We start from the raw sequence: 21424 nt of genomic DNA, 5'->3' as shown, positions 1-21424 counted from the left end.
ATGGTTTCTTAACCAAACTTTTAAGATGAACACACCTTCTTAGTTTGGAACTATCCAATCATTGTCCGTATAAGGCATTTACATTGATGTCATAAACACTACCCAGAATGCACTTTTGCTACTGGTGTAGTGTTACCTGCTCATAACCTAGGAGGCACTGTTGTATAAGCTATAAGCATCATACTATTAAGGGTTAACTCATACTTGCCTGACATCTTCAACACTACACATACCTGACATCTGGAAGCCTTATCTCAGAGCTGATCACCGATCATCTCTTTGAAGAAAAGGCCGCTTAAAGGGGTTGTCTCATCATGGACGATGGCGGCATATCGCTAGGATATGACCCCATTGTCTTATAGGTGTGGGTCCCACCGCTGGGACCCACATCTATATCAAGAACGGAGCCCCGCAAGGTGGTGGCGGGAGGACTCCGGTCCGGCCACTACCAAGCCGGCTCCCCATAGAAGTGAATGTTAGCGTACCGCGCATGCATGGCCCGCTCCCATTCACTTCTATGGGGCCGACGGAAGTCAGCGCTCGGCTATTTTCGCCGGCCCCATAGAAAATGGAGGGCGGCTGCGCATGCGCAGTGCACCCTCCGTCACTTGCAGGGCTCCGTTCTCGATATAGGTGCTGGGACCTGCACCTATATCGAGAATGGGGGCATATCCTAGTGATATGTCCCCATTGTCCATGATGAGACAGCCCCTTTAAGGACAGTGATTTTTAAAAAAAATTTAGTTTGTTTTTCACTCCCTGCCTTCCCAGAGCTGTAACTTTTTTTTTTTTTTTTTCTATTCACATGTGTGAGGGCTTGTTTTTTTCCTACCAAAAAAATGCAATTTCACTGTAGTTTTATGGGTTTTGTTTTTACGGCATTTCCTATGCAGTAAAACGGACTTGTTCCCTTCATTTTACAGGTCAGTACGGTCTTAGTGATATAAATTTTAGTATATATTTATTTATATTTTTTTACTTTTGTATTAGTGTATGATCGCATGTCCCATGGACTGTAATGAATTACCATTGCAGCCCATGGGAATTTCAATAGTTTCTATGAAGCCATAGGAACATATCGCTGTGGTAGCCTGGGTTACTTGAGAGGGACCAAGGATGCCATCGGGAACGAATAGAAACCCCGATTTCCGCATGGGGTGTCGTTAGGGCCCAGAGGCAGAGCGCTCCTAGGCAAAGCCGCCTCGCATGCTGTGGTCACAATTGACCACAGCATATGAGGGCTTAAATGTCTGCAATTGGCATTCTCTCCAATTGCAGACATTAGCCCGGGGTGTCTGCTGTGTAAAAGAGCAGAAACCTGCCAGCCATCTTTAAAGTGTAGATATCCACAGTACATATATGGAGGATGTCTTGAAGGGGTTAAATGGAAAATGTCACATTGAACATACAGACCTGTGGGAAGAGTGGGCAGTCCTACTAATTGTAACATGCAGCCTGCTGATAGAAATGCACATACAGGTAAGGTTGCCCTTAAAAGAGTTCTATAAGTTTAGATAAACATGGCTGCTTTCTTCTAGAACAGACATGCTCAACCTGCGGCCCTCCAGCTGTTGCAAAACTACAACTCCTAGCATGCCCGAACAGCCTACAGCTGTCAGCTTACAGCAGGGCATTGTGGGAGTTGTATTTTTACAACAGCTGGAGGGCCGCAGGTTAAACATGCCTGTTCTAGAACAGCATCACTCCTGTCCATGGGTTGTGTCTGATATTGCAACTTTGCTTCATTGATGTGAATTAATCTGAGCTACAATACCACACACAACCTGTGGATATGTAGCAGTCATGTTTTTATTTAAGGGAGTCTGTCAGCAGTTTTGACCATGCTAAACTGCTGACAGCACTAGGTAGAGGCTGGGGAGAGCAGTACAAAATACCTTTTGTGGAGTTTTTCTTATAAAAAATAGTGAGATTATGAAATTTTTATTTTGCCAAATTCTGCTCCACTTTGAAGGGCTCTCTGTATCTAGCTGTCACTCAGCAGAGGGAAAGCAGCCAGAGAGCACATCAGTGGAGATCGGCCCTGGCACTTAAGAAAGCTGAATTTGGCAGAATAAATCTTTACATTCACACTATTTCTGGTGGGAAAGGCCTCACAAAGATCTGCTCACCTAGTGCTGGCAGCAGTTTAGCATTTCAAAGCTGCTGACAGACTTTTTTTTTTTTCTTTTTTATCCTGTACAACCCCTTTATATCTGTCAAAGCCTGCACATATTTCTATCTTGTATAGCTGTCCTCCACACTGCATTCTTGGTTATGTCAAGGTCTGCTTGCCATAGCCAACCAGTAGCTGGAGGTAGAGCGTATTTTTCAGTTTGTAGGCCACTGAGCATTTTTTGTTTCGCCATTTCAGAGAATTGACACAAACAATGATGATTTGGGAGTTGGGGTTCAGTACTCCTTCCTGGAAAAGCCTGAGACCAATTTTGTGTAAAGGGGTTGTCCACGTTATAAGAATCCCCCCCCCCCAGTGCCCCTAAATATGATAAAAGATCTACCCACCACTTAGTCGCCTGTCGTTTCCAGCTTTGCTGCTCCGCCCCTCACCTCCACTCTCTGATTACACGCTGCAGTAGTGACATGGAGGTATATGATATGAGACCGCAGAGGCCAGTGATTGGCTGCAGTGGTCACGGTCTGTATACATCTGCGTCACCTCTGCAGCCTGTAAACTGGAGGAGTGGACCAGAGCAGCAGCACTGGTGACTACGTGGGGGTACGTGGTGAGCAGATCATCTTATATTCCTTTTATATAACTTGGACAACCCCTTTAATCCTAGAGGATTACACTAAATTTTTTAGACTGATCTGGTGCCTTCGGTGATGGTGAAATTGTATGTTCATGAATCGGTAAATGTAATGTACAACCATGTTAAATTCTTTAAATTGTCTGATTTTAAAAGGTCTCTGTTCCTAATCAGATAACCCTTCATTTATAGTGAATGGCAATGTATTTTATGTCCACTGAGATTCAACGCCCATAAAATTAGGGATCGTGAACCTTTACTCGTTGTCTGAGACCTAAAAGAAATTTTGACATTGGCAGGATTGGCTCAAAAAAACCCTCCCAGTTCCAGTGCTGTGCCTGTCTGCACGCATATTGCTGCTGCTCGTCAGTCGGAGGCCTCGGCAGTGCCATGTCAGAAACGGCATGTGACTGCTGAACCTCCCACTTCCTGTCTGGTGCATTGCTGCAACCGGGCGGATCCAATCAGGTGAATGACGTTTTATGCTTTATAATCATTCTGAGGAGGCAGTGCTGTTAGGGACAGAGAGAGCAGCAGCCTGAACCAATCATTAGACAGGAGGCGTGTCTCGGACTCCCTATAGGCCAGTAGCTTAAAGGGGTTGTCTCACTTCAGTAAGTGGCGTTTATCATGTAGAGAAAGTTAATACAAGGCACTTCCTGGTGTATTGTGATTGTTCGTATTGCTTCCTTTGCTGGCTGGATTTGTTTTTCCATCACATTTTACACTACTTGTTTCTATGGTTACGACCACCTTTCAATCCGTCAAAAAAAGCGTGGGCCTCTCATGTGGCTGGACCCTCGGAGCACACATAGGCTAGTGTTTTTCCTATAGTGTGCAAGCAGGACCAGCACTGATGGGTGGTCGTAACCATGGAAACGAGCTGTGTATTATGTATTGGAAGAATGAACCCAGGCAGCAAAAGAAGCAATATGGATACTAATAATGCATTAGTAAGTGTCTTGTATTAACTTCCTCTACATAATAAATGATGTTTGGTGAGGTGAGACAACCCCTTTAACTGTTTTCACTGATCACAGCTCTTTCCTAATGGAGCAGAGCTAAAAAGCCTCCAAGAAATCAGATCTCCTGGAAAAAAGAAATCTAGTAGAGGAGCACCTTCCATAGATAATGCCTTAAAGGGGTTATCCAACGTCTCCAACAGTCCCCCCCGTGTGCCAGGCCCCTCACAGGTAATATACTTACCCCGCTCCCTGCGCCACTCCTGGTCCCCGCACCGCCACTGTGCATGGATGAAAACATCTGGTATGGGGGGGGAAGCTCGGAAGCAGCCAAAGGCAGACGGGAACGAGCCTCCCTAGCATTGCGGGTGACGCTAGAGAGGTTCGTCATTGGCTGCTCCCCTGACAACTGATGTTTTCATCCATGTACAGAGAGAAGCGGCGGTGTGGGGATCAGGAGTGGGGTAAGTATATTACCTGTGAGGGGCCCAGCACATGGGGCTGTTGGATAACCCCTTTAAATATTATTTTTGAGGTCTTGGCTGGACAAGTATAGGTATGGGTCTGTCTATTACAGCTAAGGCTCTTATACTTGAATGGAGCTGAAGTACAATCCTAGACATCACAGTGGGGAGCTATTTCTCCGTGATTCAAAGATCCTACTCGCGCAGCGCAGAATAAAACCAAAAACCTATTTTTTCTCCCCCAGGCATCTCTCGCCCCAGGGCTGACAGTGCTCCACCAACACCAGTAAACAGGCTCAGTATGCCCCAGACGACAGCGACCAACACTACTCCTCCACATAGCCGGAGGCACCGTACTGTCACTGTGAATAAAACCACAGCGAAAAGTAGCTCCGTAAGTGTTAATGTTATTGATGTGTGTGGTCCTTTCCATGTTTTCTCATGTGTCTTTCTAAAACGTTGTTAGCGGTTTTTCCTCAGGCAGGTTTATGCTGGTATATGATGAGGCATCAGACCTCAAACCCGTGAATATTTCCCTGTGCAACGAATATCCGGTTTGCTTCTGATCAGGAGATAAATTTCAACCCAGACTGAACTTAGGTTGTTAAATATCTGAAATCTTTATTTCTCAGCACATACTTATAGGGCCTTTTGGGGGTGGGTGCATATTGTCTCTTAAGATCCAATTGGAACAATCCTGGTATTTCTTAGCAGGCCTTGGGAACATGTTTGTCAAGATACAGTTGAAACTTTGTTAAACAATACTGGTATCTGCTATATACAATACATGAAAGGGTTATCTTACATTGAACAGGTTTACTCTACATGCTAATAAGTTGAATAGGTTATCATAGTTTTCTGTCATTGTATGTGAGGTGAGATGTTAAAGGGAACCTGTCACCAGGATTTTGTGCATAGAGCTGGGGACATGGGCTGCTAGATGGCCACTAGCACATCTGCAATACCCGGTCCCCACAGCTCTCTGCGCTTTTATTGTGTTAAAAAACCTTTTTGATCAATATGCAAATGACCTGATATGAGTCCTGTGTCCGGAGATGAGTCCAGCGGAAAAGAGCCCAGCACCGCCCCGCGTCCTCCGAATCTCCTCCTTGCTGGCTGACGTCACAGAGCTGGAGCGCCGAAATCTCGCGATGCGCGAGCTAGCGCATGCGCAGTGTCGGCATCATGTATATTCCCTGTGCTGGCATCAGCACAGGGAACGAACTACGCATGCGCTAGCTCGCGCATCGCGAGATTTCGGCGCTCCAGCTCTGTGACGTCAGCCAGCAAGGAGGAGATTCGGAGGACGCGGGGCGGTGCTGGGCTCCTTTCCGCTGGACTCATCTCCGGATACAGGACTCATATCAGGTCATTTGCATATTGATCAAAGGTTTTTTAACACAATAAAAGCGCAGAGAGCTATGGGGACTGGGTATTGCAGATGTGCTAGCGGCCATCTAGCAGCCCATGTCCCCAGCTCTATGCACTAAATCCTGGTGACAGGTTCCCTTTAAATAGCCTTTTGTTCAGGGAGGCTGCTATTGTGTCCAGCACTGGCAGGGTGTGAGATGTGTAAAACCGAAGTACTGCATTCCACAAGAGATGAGGTTTATATAATCTATGTCTAATCTGTGATGTATCAAAAAGTAAGATTTATGAAAAATCCCTTTCAAACGTATTCTGCTGAGTTATTGTATTTGTACTCTTAAAGGGGACCTAAACATATCCTGAAACCATGAAGATGTCGCAGGACTTCTCAGAGAACTCTGTATCTTTGGGTTTCTTCAACTTTGCTTGGCTTTTCCAGGATTCAGACTACAGATCCATCGAAAGTATTTGGGATCTGTACTGCACGCTGGAAAAGGCCATCAAAATTAGAAATCTGGAAAACCTTTTATAAATGTGACATTGAGATGGGTTTTGAGGGGTCTGTTCATCCAACTGTGAATGCCAAACCTTGCGCTGGAGTAGCTTCAAACTTGATTAATAGAACATCACAAAAGCCATAAAATAAAAAGTCAAATTTTCTTGCCAATCTTTACCTAGCTCTTTTAAGTGTCCAGATAAGAATGGCTAGGATCTTGAACAATTTCTTAAAATTTTGCACACAGTCACTTATTATATCCAATTAGTAGCCTGTCCCTAAAGAACAGGCTTGTTTTTAGTTCTGTAAGATGAATGCATAGAAGAGATGGATCGGACTAATCATGTGTGCCGTCACGTAAACCTCACAAGTATCATGTGACTTTGCTTTTGATAACTGCCCTGGTATCTAACCGGTGAATATTGGTGTTTTAGGATGCAGAACATATACTGTACATACAATATTACTACCTGCAGCATCACCTGAACATCATGTGTGTTAGTGTCTGTGTAGAAGCGGATCTCTGGTGTGTGTTTTATTTTTTATTTTTATTTTTTTTGTTACAAAGTTAGAAAGGTTTCATTAACAACTTTATTAAAATCATCTAGAGACAGGCAGCCATTTTACTACATCACCTAGAGACAGGCAGTCATGCAAGTACACACAGTGATGTAGTTACTGTAATAACCACTATAGAAATCAGGATTCCACCACTAGTCCTATTTACTTATCACATGGCAGGGTCCTGTATGCTGACCCAGCACATGTATGTCATGATATAAGAAAGGTATGTTAGCAGAATTTTAAATAAAAAAACTGTAATACCCCTTTTAACTGCGTCCGTGAGCTTGTAGGTCCATTCATCTTCATGTCTCTGTGGCAGGTAAACACAACACACAGCACAAAGGTTCAGCAGCAAGCGTCTTCCACCTCTCCGCTGTCCAGCCCAAACCAAACAAACTCCGAGCCTCGTCCATTACCAGCCCCCACAAGGCCCAAAGTCAACAGCATCTTGAATCTCTTTGGCTCCTGGCTGCTTGATGCCGCCCTTGTTCACTGCAAGCTACAGAATGGAGTTAACCGAGACAGCAGCATGACAGGTAAGTGCTCAGACGGATCCTACCTCCTTATTTCACCCCATTATTTCTACCTGCAAGATCAAACCTGGCTAGATGGGCGGGTGTGGGCGGTGGGTGACGCATCAGTGAACTGTTTCATCTTGCTTGCAGAAATGAAATGAATCCTATTTGACCCTTCTCAGCAATATCCATGCACCAAAACTTTGGCATCATCCCTGCCTTTTAGCAAGAGCTGTTCCTATTGGTGCAGGCCTTTATTAATGCCACCATTGTTAGTATATCAGGTCAGCCATGTAACTGCTTATATTGTGTTGTATAGAAACTCTCCCCAATTTTACTTTATCCATAAGGAGAGCGTTGCTCCTGTCTCCTGCCCCGCTCAGAGCTAAGCCTCGCTATACGGAGATGTTATATAGGCGAGGTGGGGAATGCGTGGGGCTCATGAATGTAGCAGAGCAATACATATACTGTATTTCTTCTAGTCTGATAATAGACAAACAACTGCAGATTTTTGGGTTCTTTTTTTGGTAATGCTGTGGGATAAACCCTTATTGGATATATAACACCATGGCTTAAAGGACATCTGTCAGCAGATTTTTTTCCTATGACATTGTTTGACCTGTTACATGTGCGCTTGGCAGCTGAAGACACCCGTGTTGGTCCTATATTCATATGTGTCCTCATTTCTGAGAAAATTGATGTTTAAATATATGCAAATGAGCCTCTAGGAGCAACGGGGGAATTACCATTACACCTAGAGGCTCTGCTCTCTCTGCAACTGCCACACCTTCTGCACTTTGACAGGGCCAGGCAGTGAAAACGCCATCACACTTGGCCCTGTCAATCAAAGTACAGAGCATGGCAATTGCAAAGAGAGCAGAGCCTCTAGGTGTAACGGCAACGCCCCCGTTGCTCCTAGAGGCTCCTTTGCATATATTAAAATATCATTTTTCTCAGCAATGTTGACGAATATGAACAAAGGACCAGCACAGATGCCTTCAGCTGCCAAGTGCACATGTAACAGGTCATATAGTGTTATAGGTGCTAGGGATCGACCGATATTGATTTTTTTAGGGCCGATACCGATAATTTGTCAACTTTCAGGCCGATAGCCGATAATTTATACAGATATTCTGGGTATTTTTATTTTTGAGGGGAAAAAAAAAATTTCCTACACAAATCTGCTGAAAATTTATATTTATTGTTAATGTCTATTATTATTTTATTTTTTTGTAAATCTTTTTCATTTATACTTAATATTTTTGTGTTTTTTTTTTTTACTAACTTTTAGCCCCCTTAGGGACTAGAACCCTTGTCCTATTCACCCTGATAGAGCTCTATCAGGGTGAATAGGCTCTCACACTGTCCCTGCTGCTCTGTGCTTTGTGCACACAGCAGCATGGAGCTGACTATGGCAGCCAGGGCTTCAAAAGCGTCCTGGCTGCCATGGTAACCGATCGGAGCCCCAGGATTACACAGCTGGGGCTCCGATCGGAGGAGGAGGGGATCTTGTGGCCACTGCCACCAATGATTAATACTGGGGGGGCGCACTGCGCCACCAATGTTTTTACTATTGGGATGGGGGTGGGGGCGCACTGCGCCACCAATGATTAATACTGGGGTGCTTGAGGGGGGGGGGCGCACTGCGCCACCAATGAAGATACCTCTCTTTCACATACAGGAGGCGGGAGCTGCAGAGTCACATAGCCGGCTCCCGACCTCTATGAGCGGTAGCTGCGATCCGCGGCACCTAAGGGGTTAACTACCGCGGATCGCAGCTGCCGTTCATAGAGGTCGGGAGCCGGCTATGTGATTCTGCAGCCAGCTCCCGCCTCCTGTATATGAATTAATGAAAGACTCATCTTCATTGGTGGCGCAGCGGCCACAGCCCCTCCCCTCCTCTTGTCTCCTCTCCTGCCATTGGCGGCAGCGGCAGCAGCATCACAGGGGGAGGAGACACTGCTTCCTTCTCCCCTGTGCTGCGGAGGGAACACAGAACGCGCTGAGAGCAGCGCGTTCTGTGTTCCCAATACGTTATCGGAATATCGGCAAAATAGATACCGATAACGTTCAAAATCCTCAATATCGGCCGATAATATCGGTAAAACCGATAATCGGTCGATCCCTAATAGGTACAAATCTGCTGACAGATGCCCTTTAATCTAGAGTAGCATGTTTTAAGTCACAGGTCTGCTGTAAAGTTAGGGCTACATTTTCTGATACAGAGCTCCAAATTTCTTTCATAGACAGGGTGAAATGGCAAAAGGGTAAATTACTCTTATCGGTAATTGGATTTTCCATTAGCCTCCCCAACGGCACTGACAGGAGGGTATCCCCGCCCCCTGGACAAGAAACAACACTGGAGCTCCAGATTAAAAAGGCCTCCTCTCTATACCTAAGCCAGTTAATAGCCAAGGACACGGAAAATGAGGCAAAAATTATTATTATTATTATTATTATTATTAATTCAACATAATCCACCAAGGTAATTAAACTCTTACCAGAATTAAACAAACAAGGGTGGGAAAAACTCCCAGTGCAGTTGGGGAGGCTAATGGAAAATCCAATTGCCAGTAAGAGTAATTTACCCTTTTCCCTGGCGCCTCCCCAACGGCACTGACAGGAGGATTAACAGAGAATGAACATATTTTAGGGAGGGACTACTGTAGAAAGAATTCTACGCCCAAAGGACAAGTCCTGATTATGGGTCACATCCAGACTGTAGTTAATAAAAAAAATAAAAAAAAGGTCATATGATTAGCCCAGGCAGCCGCTTTGCAGATCTGTTCAATTGATATTTTTCTGCCCAGGAGGCTGACATCGCCTGAGTCGAGTGGGCCTTGATTCCTGCTGGGGAAATAAGGTTCTTGTTGGCATAACAAACGTAATCCACCTAGCGATCATAGACTTCCTGGCTGCTAGACCTTTTATTAGGACCCTGGAACTGGATTAAGAGGTGGTCTGACTGTCTGATCTACTTTATTCTCTCCAGATAACATAGTAGGCAACGTCTTGCATCCAGATTGTGGAACGTCCGTGGTAGGTCAATCACAGAAGGACGGCAGAACAACTTCCAGATTACAATGGAATTTTGAAACTACTTTTGGAAGAAATGCTGGGCAATGCTTTAGGATTATCCGGTCATCTAAAACTTTTAGATACGGTGCACGACAAGAGAAGGCCTTAATCTCGCCCACCCTTCTAGCAGTTATGGCTAGAAGAAAGGCGGTCTTAAGTGACAAAAGCTTCATGGAGATACCATCAATGGGTTCGAATGGCGACTCCATTAGGACTGTAAGAACTAAATTTAAGTCCCATGTTGGAATGGTAGAGCGTACGGTTGGTGAGATTCTGACTGCACCTTTAAAAAATTGCTTGACTAAAGGTTGTTCTGCCAATTTTGTATCCAGAAAAACACTTAAGGCTGATATCTGCACCTTGAGGGTAGAGGGTTTGAGACCCTCGTTCAACCACGACTGCAGGAAATCCAAATTAATGGGAACATTTGGAAGGGAATTTTGACAGTTTTTGCTTTTCGTAAATGCAAGAAAGACTTTGCAGGTCCTAAGATAAATTTTTGATGTATCTGCTTTTCTATCTTTTAATATAGTGGAGATTACTGAATCCGAGAGGCCCTTCTACTTTTAAAGTTAGGCGTTCAATCTCCAAGCCGTCAATTTGAGTTGAGAGACCCTGGGGTGGTAAATCAGACCCTGAAATAACACATCTGGAAGTGTTGGGAGAGTCCAGTATTCCCCTCCTGACAGATTGAGAAGCAGGGAAAACCAGGCTCTTCTTGGCCAATAGAGTGCGATCATGATTACCTGCGCTTGTTCTTCTGCCATTTTCATTAGGGTTCTCGGAATTAAGCTGAAAGGGGGGAACGCATATAGCAGCCCCTTTGGCCATGGGCATGATAGGGCATCTAGAATCTCTGGCTGGTCCTGTGGGGACAGAGAACAAAATCTCTGTACCTTTCTGTTGCCCCGGTCTGAAAACAAGTCCAGGATTGGAACACCCCATTTTGCCGTAATCAGTTGTAATACTTCGGGACTCAGGGCCCAATCTCCTCCCTTTTATTGTCTGCCTGCTCAAGAAATCGCCCAAGATTTTTGCTTTCCTTTAGATGGACCGCTGATAAGGAAGTCAGATGTTTCTCTGCCCATTGAAAAATCCTTTTTGCAATTGCAGCTAGAAACTTGTTCCGAATGCCCCCCTATGTGTTTATGAATGCAACCGTAGTTGTGTTGTCGGATAAGATTTTTACATGGCGTAGAGGTATTTTTGAATGGAGTGCCAGAAGAACCTCAAACTGCCGAAAGTTCCTTTTGATTTGACAAGGCAGTCGCCATGGAGTTGTTCCAAACTCCTTGAACCATCAGGTCTGCCACATGACCACCCCAGCCTCTGTTGCTGGCATCCGTAGTGACTACTAGCTGGTTTTTCTGATGCCAGCAGACTCCTGTCTGCAAATTTTTCCTGATTTTCCACCAGGCTAGGGATTGTAATACTCTTGAGGGAAGGCCTACCTTTCTTTCTAAGGAGGTTTGAGTACTGTCCCAGGAATCTAGAAGAAAGGATTGTAGGATGTTAGGTGACCTAAAACCGTCATGATGATTCTGATGGTAGAAGTTTTTAACTTGCAAAATTGAGAGATCTTTTGATATATGGTCAACTGCTTTTCTTGTGGGAGGAAGGACATCTGAAGGTCTGAATCCAGGAGAATAGATTTTTTTGTTGACTTGGGATGAAATGCGATTTTTTTTTATTTATAATCCATCCTAAGGAAAGGAAGACTTCCTTTACTTGGTCTAAATGAAATAGTAGCTCATTTTCTGTTTTGGCTGCAATTAGGAAGTCGTCTAGATAGGGTATTATGAAAATCCCCTGTAGATGGAGCAGAGGATACTCCAAAGGGACGGGCCTGAAATTGAAAATGACAAGGGCGGATTCCTATGTAAACATCAATTCTCAGGTATTTTTGGTGTTTTCTGAGGATTGGTACATGATAATAGGCATCTTGTAAATCCATAGTTACCATATAGAACTCTGAGGAAGGAGGTTTATGGTCGACTTGATAGTCTCCATTTTGAACTTTTTGTAAGTTAAATATTTGTTTGATTTTCTTAGATTTATAATGAGTCTGAATGAACCCTACGGTTTCTTGATCAAAAATACAGGAGAATAGAATCTCCTTTTTTGTTGGCGATGTGGAAACTGAATCACGGATACTTCGGATATTTCTGCCTTTAGGTATAGTTGTTTCTCCTTCTGAGGCATTTGTTGATTACATAGTAATCCTGGGGACAGGTATTGAATTCTAGGCTAAACCCTATTTGGATGGAATTTAGAATCCAAGGAGAGGTTCCTATTTTTTTCCACTCTGGAAAACATTTTTTTTAGCCTTGCTCCAACCGGCCCTCTGGCGTCATTGAGTGGACTTTGTTGAATTGTCTGGATTAAAGAGGAATCCTTTCCTTCTCCCTCTTGAGGACTGCCATTTCTGTGAATAATCCTTTCTCTTCTGGTCCGTCTTCTGTCTGTTCCGAAAAGACCGTCTCTGATGAAAAAAATCTACACTCTCTGTAGGGAATCCTTTTTCGTATCAGAGGCCTTTTCTAGGATATCATCGAGGACTGACCCAAAGAGACGGTCTCCTTCACAGGGAATAGAACATAGGTGGTTTTTAGATGCCGTGTATCCTGACCAGGAGCAGAGCCAGATGGCCCTTCTTGTTGCATTGGAAATGGCGGCTGATCTGGCTGACAATCTTACCAAATCGGCCGAAGCATGTAGGGATGCTAAGATCTCCTCTCTAGGCGTTCCAGCCTCCAGGTGATCTTCTAATTGATTTAACCATACCGACAAGGACCTAGCCGTGCAGGTGGAAGAAATACTGGGTCTAAACATTGCAGTATTGGTCTCCCATGCTTTTTTGAGCAGGCTTTCGCATTTTTTGTCCATGGGGTCACGTAGTAAGCCTATATCCTCAAACGGAAGGTAGGTTTTCTTTGATATGTGAGCCACCGGTGCGTCAATCTTAGGAGTTTTATTCCAAAGAGTCGCCGCAGAATCCGCAAAAGGATACTTCCTTTTAAAAGAGCTTGTAACTGGGGCTCTTTTCTGAGTGTCTCTCCATTCTTTAGAGATTAGATCTTTAATACTATTATGTACAGGGAAGACACGTCTCCTTCTCTCCCCCAGACCTTGAAACATTTGGTCCTCTATCTACTGGCTCTCTTTAGGGTCTTCTATATCCATAGTCGCCCTTATTGCTTTCAGAAGACCTTGCGATTCTTCTGGAAGGAATAACGGTCTTCCATAACCGTCTTCCGAGGAGGCAGAGCTGTCATCAGCGATTTCCCCTTCATCAATATCCAATTCATATAATTGGGAACTGGGATTTTTGAGAGGTGGAAGCTTGTGGGGACAAGGGAGGTAGTCTTGACTCCACTGCCGCATTTACTTTCTTTCTAATCCTATTTCTCATGGAGTCCAGAAATCAGGGATTTTTTATTTTTAACGGCCACTAGGACCACGCGTATTTTTGCAACTCCTCTGACTAATATTATAAAACTCAATTTTATTGTATTTCTTTTAAAACCAACATAATACTTGGGAACAAAAAGTGGGGAGATTAAAACTTTCAGGAGTGACAGTCGCACTATAAATGGCCAGTATTTCTGTGTGCAGCTTTTGTCCAAACCTCGGACTTGCCTACATATTTTTATAAATCATTGATGTAGAGTCTCTTATTTCCGAGACCCATATATAACACCCTGTCTTTCTCCTGTCTAAAAACTAGCAACCTGTATCCCTACATGTTTCGCCGAGCCTGTCGGCGTCTTCAGGGGAAACTGATAGACTTTGAGACAAAAGACTTTCTGCATATAGCACACTTTTTGCATCCTGAGTCTCCTATCCTCCACCACCAGACACCTAAAGGTGTATATGTAAAGAGGAGAGCCCATATCTAAGAAAAAATCTGCACAAGCTCACAGGAGAGGAGGCTTACTGGGCTGAGGGTGCTGGAACCAGGATCCACAGGCTTGCGGGTCGCATCTTCCTGAGGAGTAGACATGTTGCAGCAGGGAAAAAACGCCACCGGAGAAAGTTGTGGCTCTGTTCATTTAAATCTGCCGGCCCGGTGCGGTTCTGTGCGTCGGGACGCCGCCCTTGCGTCACGTGACATCATGACGCACGCCGCGATGTCACCTCGCTGCCGGAACCTCCTCCGCCCTAGAGATGGCCCCACCAGTTTTGACGCTTACCACGTCGGATCAATAACCCCCCCGGAGGGGTAAGAACCCTGGGGCTGCCATATACGAAAGGATTTATGCCAAAGGTCGGAGAAGGGACACCCAGCATCCTCGGAGTCTCCGACCTCTGCAGCGTCCCTCCCAGCCTGGGGAAATAGTAAGGCCGTGTAGTATTCTTCTTAGCTTGTTAGCCAGGAGCATCTGCGCTGTCCGTGGACCGGAAACAACATTGGCTTAAGTTATGGAGAGGAGGCCTTTTTAATCTGGAGCTCCAGTGTTGTTTCCTGTCCAGGGGGCGGGGATACCCTCCTGTCAGTGCCGTTGGGGAGGTGTCGGGGAAAATTCTTGTTGCTGGCAGCTGCCACTAGGGGTGCTTAGTGTATACTGTTTATACATTGAACATAAAGTGCCCCTGTACTTTCAAGAAAACCTTTGACATGTCATAGCGACAAATCAGAAGTTTTGACCAGTGGGGGTCTGAGTGCTTAGACCCACACCGATCACTAGAACAAACAGAAAGGAGAACTCGCATGCTAAGGTCAGGCTTAATAGAAAGTCTGAGCCCATCGCGAGTCTCCTGCAGTGAAGAGAGGGGTCTCTATGTGAGTGCTTCCTTCCCATCATTTTGGCAATCAGCAGGGGTTTTGGAATTTGGACCGCCACCAATTATAACCTTTGATATATTGCTGTGAATATCGAGAGTTTTTAAGTACTGGTACACTTTAATAATAACAGTACTCAGTTGTTTCCTAAGCTCACCCTAGTGGTGATTTCAGACAGCTCAAATTTCATACATTTTGTTCTGACTATTCAGGGAATATGTGGTCATCTTTTACTTTTACAAACGTACATTAAGAAATTAACGGAACAGAACACTTACCTGCTGCTCTTCTTTTGATCTTTTTAGTTGCAGATACCCTAATTCTTGGGCTTTTCTTCTGTCATCTAATATGTGCATCGCTAGTCCAAGACACTTCCTACTTGTCCAGCCTTGCTCTTGGATTGGCTGACACTGTTCACATGAGCAGTTGCTGGCCAATCCATGGTTAGCAGGAAGTGTGCATCTGGTGCAGCCATCTTGGATGGTAGAAAAGGACCCAAGAATTGATGAGTATGCATCTAAAAGATAAAAAGAAGGTCTCTTCAAGCATTTTGTTCATTCCCCATTTATTTTTTTATTTTTTTTCTTGAACCGGAGGATCACTAAGAAATGACCATGCTTGTTACTTTCCCCTCAAGCTATATTTTGGGAAGAACCAGGGTGCTTCCATTTTAGCAATGATCCACAATATGAGCAGATTACTCTAAAGTAGGGCTGCACGATATGGGAATTTTGTGCGATTGCGATAACGATATGCGATGCGATATTTTAAGGGAATTGTCCTAGAGGTCTATTTGCTTGGATTTTCCCATATGAGCCGCTGACGCTGCTAGGTATGATATAGTTATGGGGGATCTGTGGAGGACGCGCTGTTATGGGGGATCTGTGGAGAACGCGCTGTTATGTGGGATCTGTGGAGGACGCGCTGTTATGGGGGATCTGTGGAGGACGCGCTGTTATGGGGGATCTGTGGAGGACGCGCTGTTATGGGGGATCTGTGGAGGACGCGCTGTTATGGGGGTGGATCTGTGGAGGACGCGCTGTTATGGGGTGGATCTGTGGAGGACGCGCTGTTATGGGGTGGATCTGTGGAGGACGCGCTGTTATGGGGTGGATCTGTGGAGGACGCGCTGTTATGGGGTGGATCTGTGGAGGACGCGCTGTTATGGGGTGGATCTGTGGAGGACGCGCTGTTATGGGGTGGATCTGTGGAGGACGCTGTTATGGGTGGATCTGTGGAGGACGCTGTTATGGGGTGGATCTGTGGAGGACGCTGTTATGGGGTGGATCTGTGGAGGACGCTGTTATGGGGTGGTTCTGTGGAGGACGCTGTTATGGGGTGGTTCTGTGGAGGACGCTGTTATGGGGTGGATCTGTGGAGGACGCTGTTATGGGGTTAGGGTTGGACGATATCAAAAATATTCCCACGATAACGATATTAAGAAATTTATCGCGATAAATGCCCATTTAGAAGAAAAAAACACTTGGGGCCACAAGGAGACATTATACTGTATGGGGGCAGCCACAAGGAGACATTATACTGTATGGGGTAGCCACAAGGAGACGTTACACTGTATGGGGTGCAACAAGAAGACGTTACACTGTATGGGGGCAGCCACAAGGAGACGTTATACTGTATGGGGGCAGCCACAAGGAGATGTACACTGTATGGGGGCAGCCACAAGGAGACGTTACACTGTATGGGGGCAGCCACAAGGAGATGTTATACTGTATGGGGGCAGCCACAAGGAGACATTATGCTGTATGGGGGCAGCCGGGCAGCCACAAGGAGACGTTACACTGTATGGGGGCAGCCACAAGGAGACGTTACACTGTATGGGGGCAACCGGGCAGCCACAAGGAGACGTTACACTGTATGGGGGCAGCCACAAGGAGACGTTACACTGTATGGGGGCAGACGGGCAGTTCCCCAGCCTCTGATCAGCCCCCCCAGCCTCTGATCAGCCCCTCATGTGCCTCCCAGCCTCTCCCTCTTATCAGCCCCCCCTGGTAACCCCCCCCCCCCCTAGTATTAATCATTGGTGGCAGTGGCCACAGGGTCCCCCTCCCCATCATTGGTGGCAGTGCCCCTTCCCCCCAGTTTTAATCATTGCTGGCAGTCGCCCCCGGGTCCCCCCCCCCCCCCCCCATCATTGGTGGCAGTGGGCAGTACGCCCCCCCCCCCCCCCCCAGTATTAATCATTGGTGGCAGTGGCCACAGGGTCCCCCTCCCATCATTGGTGGCAGTGGGCCCCCCCCTCCCCAGTATTAATCATTGGAGGCCACAGGGTCATCCCCCCATCATTGGTGGCAGTGGGCCCCCCCTCCCTCCCCAGTATTAATCATTGGAAGCCGCAGGGTCTTCCCCCTCCCCCATCATCGGTGGCAGTCGGCCCCTCCCTCCCTCCCCAGTATTAATCATTGGAGGCCACAGGGTCTTCCCCCGATCATCGGTGGCAGTCGGTCCCCCCTCCTCCCTCCCTCCCCAGTATTAATCATTGGAGGCCACAGGGTCGTCCCCCCATCATTGGTGGCAGTGGGCCCCCCCCCTCCTCCCTCCCCAGTATTAATCATTGGAGGCCACAGGGTCGTCGTCCCCATCATTGGTGGCAGTCGGTCCCCCCTCCTCCCTCCCTCCCCAGTATTAATCATTGGAGGCCACAGGGTCGTCCCCCCATCATTGGTGGCAGTGGGCCCCCCCTCCTCTCTCCCTCCCCTGTATTAATCATTGGAGGCCACAGGGTCGTCGTCCCCATCATTGGTGGCAGTTTGCTCCGATCGGTTACCATGGTAGCCAGGACGCTGTCTGTGCGGCGCATTGCTAAGGCTTATAGCATTAGCAATGCGCCGCACAGACCTATGAGAAGAAGGAGCGCCTGGCGGCCACGACGCACGTGAGTATAATGCTGCTCACTAACATACCATGGCAGCCAGGGCTCCAGTAGCGTCCTGGCTACCATGGTAACTGATCGGACCAATGATGGGCGGACGACCCTGTGGCCTCCAATGATTAATACTGGGGAGGGAGGGAGGAGGGGGGCACTGCCCACATTCCCGGCACCCGACCTCTGAGAGGACGCTGTGATCACCTGAGGGGTTAATTGCGTGGATCACAGCGTCCTCTCAGAGGTCGGGTGCAGGAAATGCGAGTCACAGAATTCCTTCCTTCCCCCACGCTGGCCGAACTGCTGAGAGAGCCGCCGCAAGCGGCCAGCAGGTATCGGGGGCATTTGCACGAGTACAAGTACTCTGCAAATGTCCCGTATCGGTTCATGCTGGGGCGGGCGGCCGCAGATTTAGAAGCGGTCAGCGCCCATGACCGCTTCTATGATGTCACGAAATACCGCGGTATTTACGAAACGGCCATATCGCCGTTTTTTTTAATACCGCGGTATATCGTGATACCGGTATATCGCTCAACCCTATATGGGGTGGATCTGTGGAGGACGCTGTTATGGGGTGGATCTGTGGAGGACGCTGTTATGGGGTGGATCTGTGGAGGACGCTGTTATGGGGTGGATCTGTGGAGGACGCTGTTATGGGGTGGATCTGTGGAGGACGCTGTTATGGGGTGGATCTGTGGAGGACGCTGTTATGGGGTGGATCTGTGCTATGACACATAGGGCCATGAGGGGGGCCAGCATAAGACATATAGAATCTTATTCTGGTCCCCCTCATGGCCCTATGTGTCCTAAACTGCGCACATAACTGGATTTGTGTGTAAAGTATTTTACTAGTGTGTGAAACACTCTCTCCTATTGATAACATGGCCAGCCTCTGTACTCCACTGTCACTATGAATGCACTGCAGCGAGCTGGGCGGCCGGCGCGTGACTGACGTCACTTAGTAACGCTCCTCCCACTTCAGGAAGCAGGAGCGTTACTAAGTGACGTCAGTCACGCGCCGGCCAGCTAGCTCCCGCTCGCTGCAGTGCATTCATCGTGACAGTGAGTACAGAGGCTGGACCTGTTATCAATAGGAGAGAGATTGTTTCACACACTAGTAAAATACTTTACACACAAAGCCAGTTATGTGCGCGGGGCCCCTTCATATATAATCGCAGCATTTTCGGGTCGGCCAAATCGCCATATCGCATTTGCCGATTATCGCGATTCGATTAATTTTGCGATATATCGTGCAGCCCTACTCTAAAGTAATCCCAGATTCAAAGGCTTTGTACACCTTCGGAGGCAATTTTTTTTTGCATTTTACTCATTTTTTGCTAAAAATCATATTTTCAATTGGCCTTTATTAAAAATATTGAGCCGTTCTGTCACAATGGTTAACTGTTTTTCTAACTGTGTGACTGGTACTTTCACTTTGTGCTGGTCATCTAATAAACCTTATCTTTAAACTACTGAGAGGTCAAAAACGCTTATTTAAGTCACATTCTTATTAGTAAGATAAGAACTGAGCTATAATGAGTGTTTATAATGTCAGAGAGCAGAGATAAGGAGCCCGTCGGCTCCCCAACTGACGGAAAAGAGAAAATCCACAGGCTGCTTCTAGAGCATCTCTGCTATATACACAAAAAAGGGCTCCATATTTTTAATAAAGACCAACTAAAAATGACGCTTGTTCATATGAGCACTCTCATAATACTTTTGGTCTGCCCTGTATAGTCAGAATATGGCCATATATCTAGCAGAGGACACATGTAAAGGGGGAAGTAGTGAGGACAGAGTTCCTATTTATGCTCTGTATATACGTGTGTAGATATGGCTGGGACGGCTCTGATTCATTTCATTGGTTCAGTTAAACCCTATTGAGTGAAACGCCATCATCCATGCTGTAATTTTTTTCCCCATTGTTGTACACGATGTTTTCCAGACTCACACCTCACTGTTACGCAAACCCCTCATCTGATTTTCTTTTGTCTTTTTTCTTTTTTTTTCTTTTTAGACAAATAAAAAAAATAATAATAATAATTTCCTTTTTTAAATTGAACTTTCTGCCATATTTTAAAGTACTTTCTTGTAACTACTTCTGTCCTTTGATTTCTTTCCATTTTATTTCTGTTATCTTGCAGCATCTTTTATCCAAATTCTCCTTTCTTATAAATCTTGTAAGTAGGAATCTGTAGCTTCTCCTCAATTGCAATCATCTGATTTCTCTCTCTTCAGTTTCCTCATAACCGCTCGCATTCTTTCCGTTTTCCTTCTAACATACTTGTGATCTTGTTGCTTTACATTTTTGTTTGTTTGTTGTTTTTTTCCCCCTTTTCTTTTGTTTCCTCATTGTTCTATGTTGCACTGTGGGGAGAATTATTTCATTCCTTCCGTTTTGTCAGCCTAAATGGGGATGATTGTTAGCGCAGAGCCAAGCAAACCTGTTCTTCAATCCTCCCCATTTGATCATATCCATTGAGTCAAGGATTTTGCACTAACTAAGGTTCTTTTCATTCCGCTTTCCTTTGGTTTTATTCTTTTCTGAATGTACCGTTTTATTATTCTGCATGTAGTTTTTCTTTATTAGATATTTCAGTGTAGTTTGTTGGTGTAACTTGCATCTAAAGCAGCAGAGGCTCATGGGAAAAAACACATAAAGATTTGCTCATGGTGACTGGAGGCAGATTGTGTTTCCGTATGTCATAGTTATAATCCGCACAATCTGGTGTGACTATACAGGAATGTTCATAAAAGGGAAATTAGCCTTTGTACATAGAATTATGTTAATTGCCAATTCTTTTTGTAGGTTTATTGTATTCTACTTCAAAAGAGCAATCCTCCCCAAAGTAAACTGTAATTCTGTTTAGTTAAGGCCGGGTTCACATCTCCATTTATTTTTGCGTTCTTTGAACCGTCAGAAGAACAGAAAAATAAAGGAAAAAAATGGAGCATCCTGCGTGCGGGACTTTTTCTTCTGTCTAAAATAACGGATCTCAGATGGAAATGGCTCGAATGGATACCAAAGGTGTATAACTGAGTGTAACCGATGCTCAAAATACAGGATCTGTTTTTTATTTTTTCAGTATTTTTCTGTTATTCTGATTGATCAGAAGAACGGAAAAAAATATGGGGAACATGAACATGGCCATAGTTGTTAAAAAAAAAAAAAAAAAAAAAAAAAAAAAAGAAAGCTGGACAACCCCTTTAACAGAAATTTTAAGTGAAGGCCTGTCCTCAGGATAGGCAATTACTAGCTGAACGGCAAGGGTACAACACCCAACCCAATTAGCTGTTCGGTTTTAGCGCCGTCATGGAAGTCAGTGATCGGTGCTCTTCACTGCACCACTGCTCCCAATAAAGTCAATGAGAGCATTGCTGCAGTGAGGAGCACGGTCTACTACATGTCTGAGTTTCTCTGGTGATGGCGCTACACCCGAACAGCTGATCTGCAGGGTTGTGGGGTGTCAGACCACTGATCAGCTAGTGATTGCCTATTCTGAGAACAGGTCATCACTTATAAAAGGCTGAATAACCCCTTTAGG

At 45.6% G+C, this 21424-nt stretch overlaps 1 protein-coding gene across 11 annotated transcripts in view; it reads left to right on the top strand.

Moving 5' to 3' along the window:
• RALGAPB (Ral GTPase activating protein non-catalytic subunit beta) overlaps positions 1-21424 on the top strand; it is a 95290-nt gene that overhangs the window by 36086 nt on the left and 37780 nt on the right. For 7 of the 11 annotated variants that reach the window (XM_040438214.1, XM_040438213.1, XM_040438210.1 and 4 more), the window contains 3 exons: positions 4437-4585; positions 6939-7155; positions 20024-20059. In XM_040438214.1, the coding sequence (XP_040294148.1) occupies positions 4437-4585; positions 6939-7155; positions 20024-20059 (402 nt within the window). The remainder of the gene's footprint in view (positions 1-4436; positions 4586-6938; positions 7156-20023; positions 20060-21424) is intronic. The other 4 variants (XM_040438216.1, XM_040438212.1, XM_040438217.1 and 1 more) reach the window with 1 other exon arrangement.

This window comes from Bufo bufo, chromosome 6 (genome assembly GCF_905171765.1).
Source record: "Bufo bufo chromosome 6, aBufBuf1.1, whole genome shotgun sequence".
NCBI lineage: Eukaryota > Metazoa > Chordata > Amphibia > Anura > Bufonidae > Bufo > Bufo bufo.
This window is presented reverse-complemented; position numbering and strand designations above follow the sequence as displayed.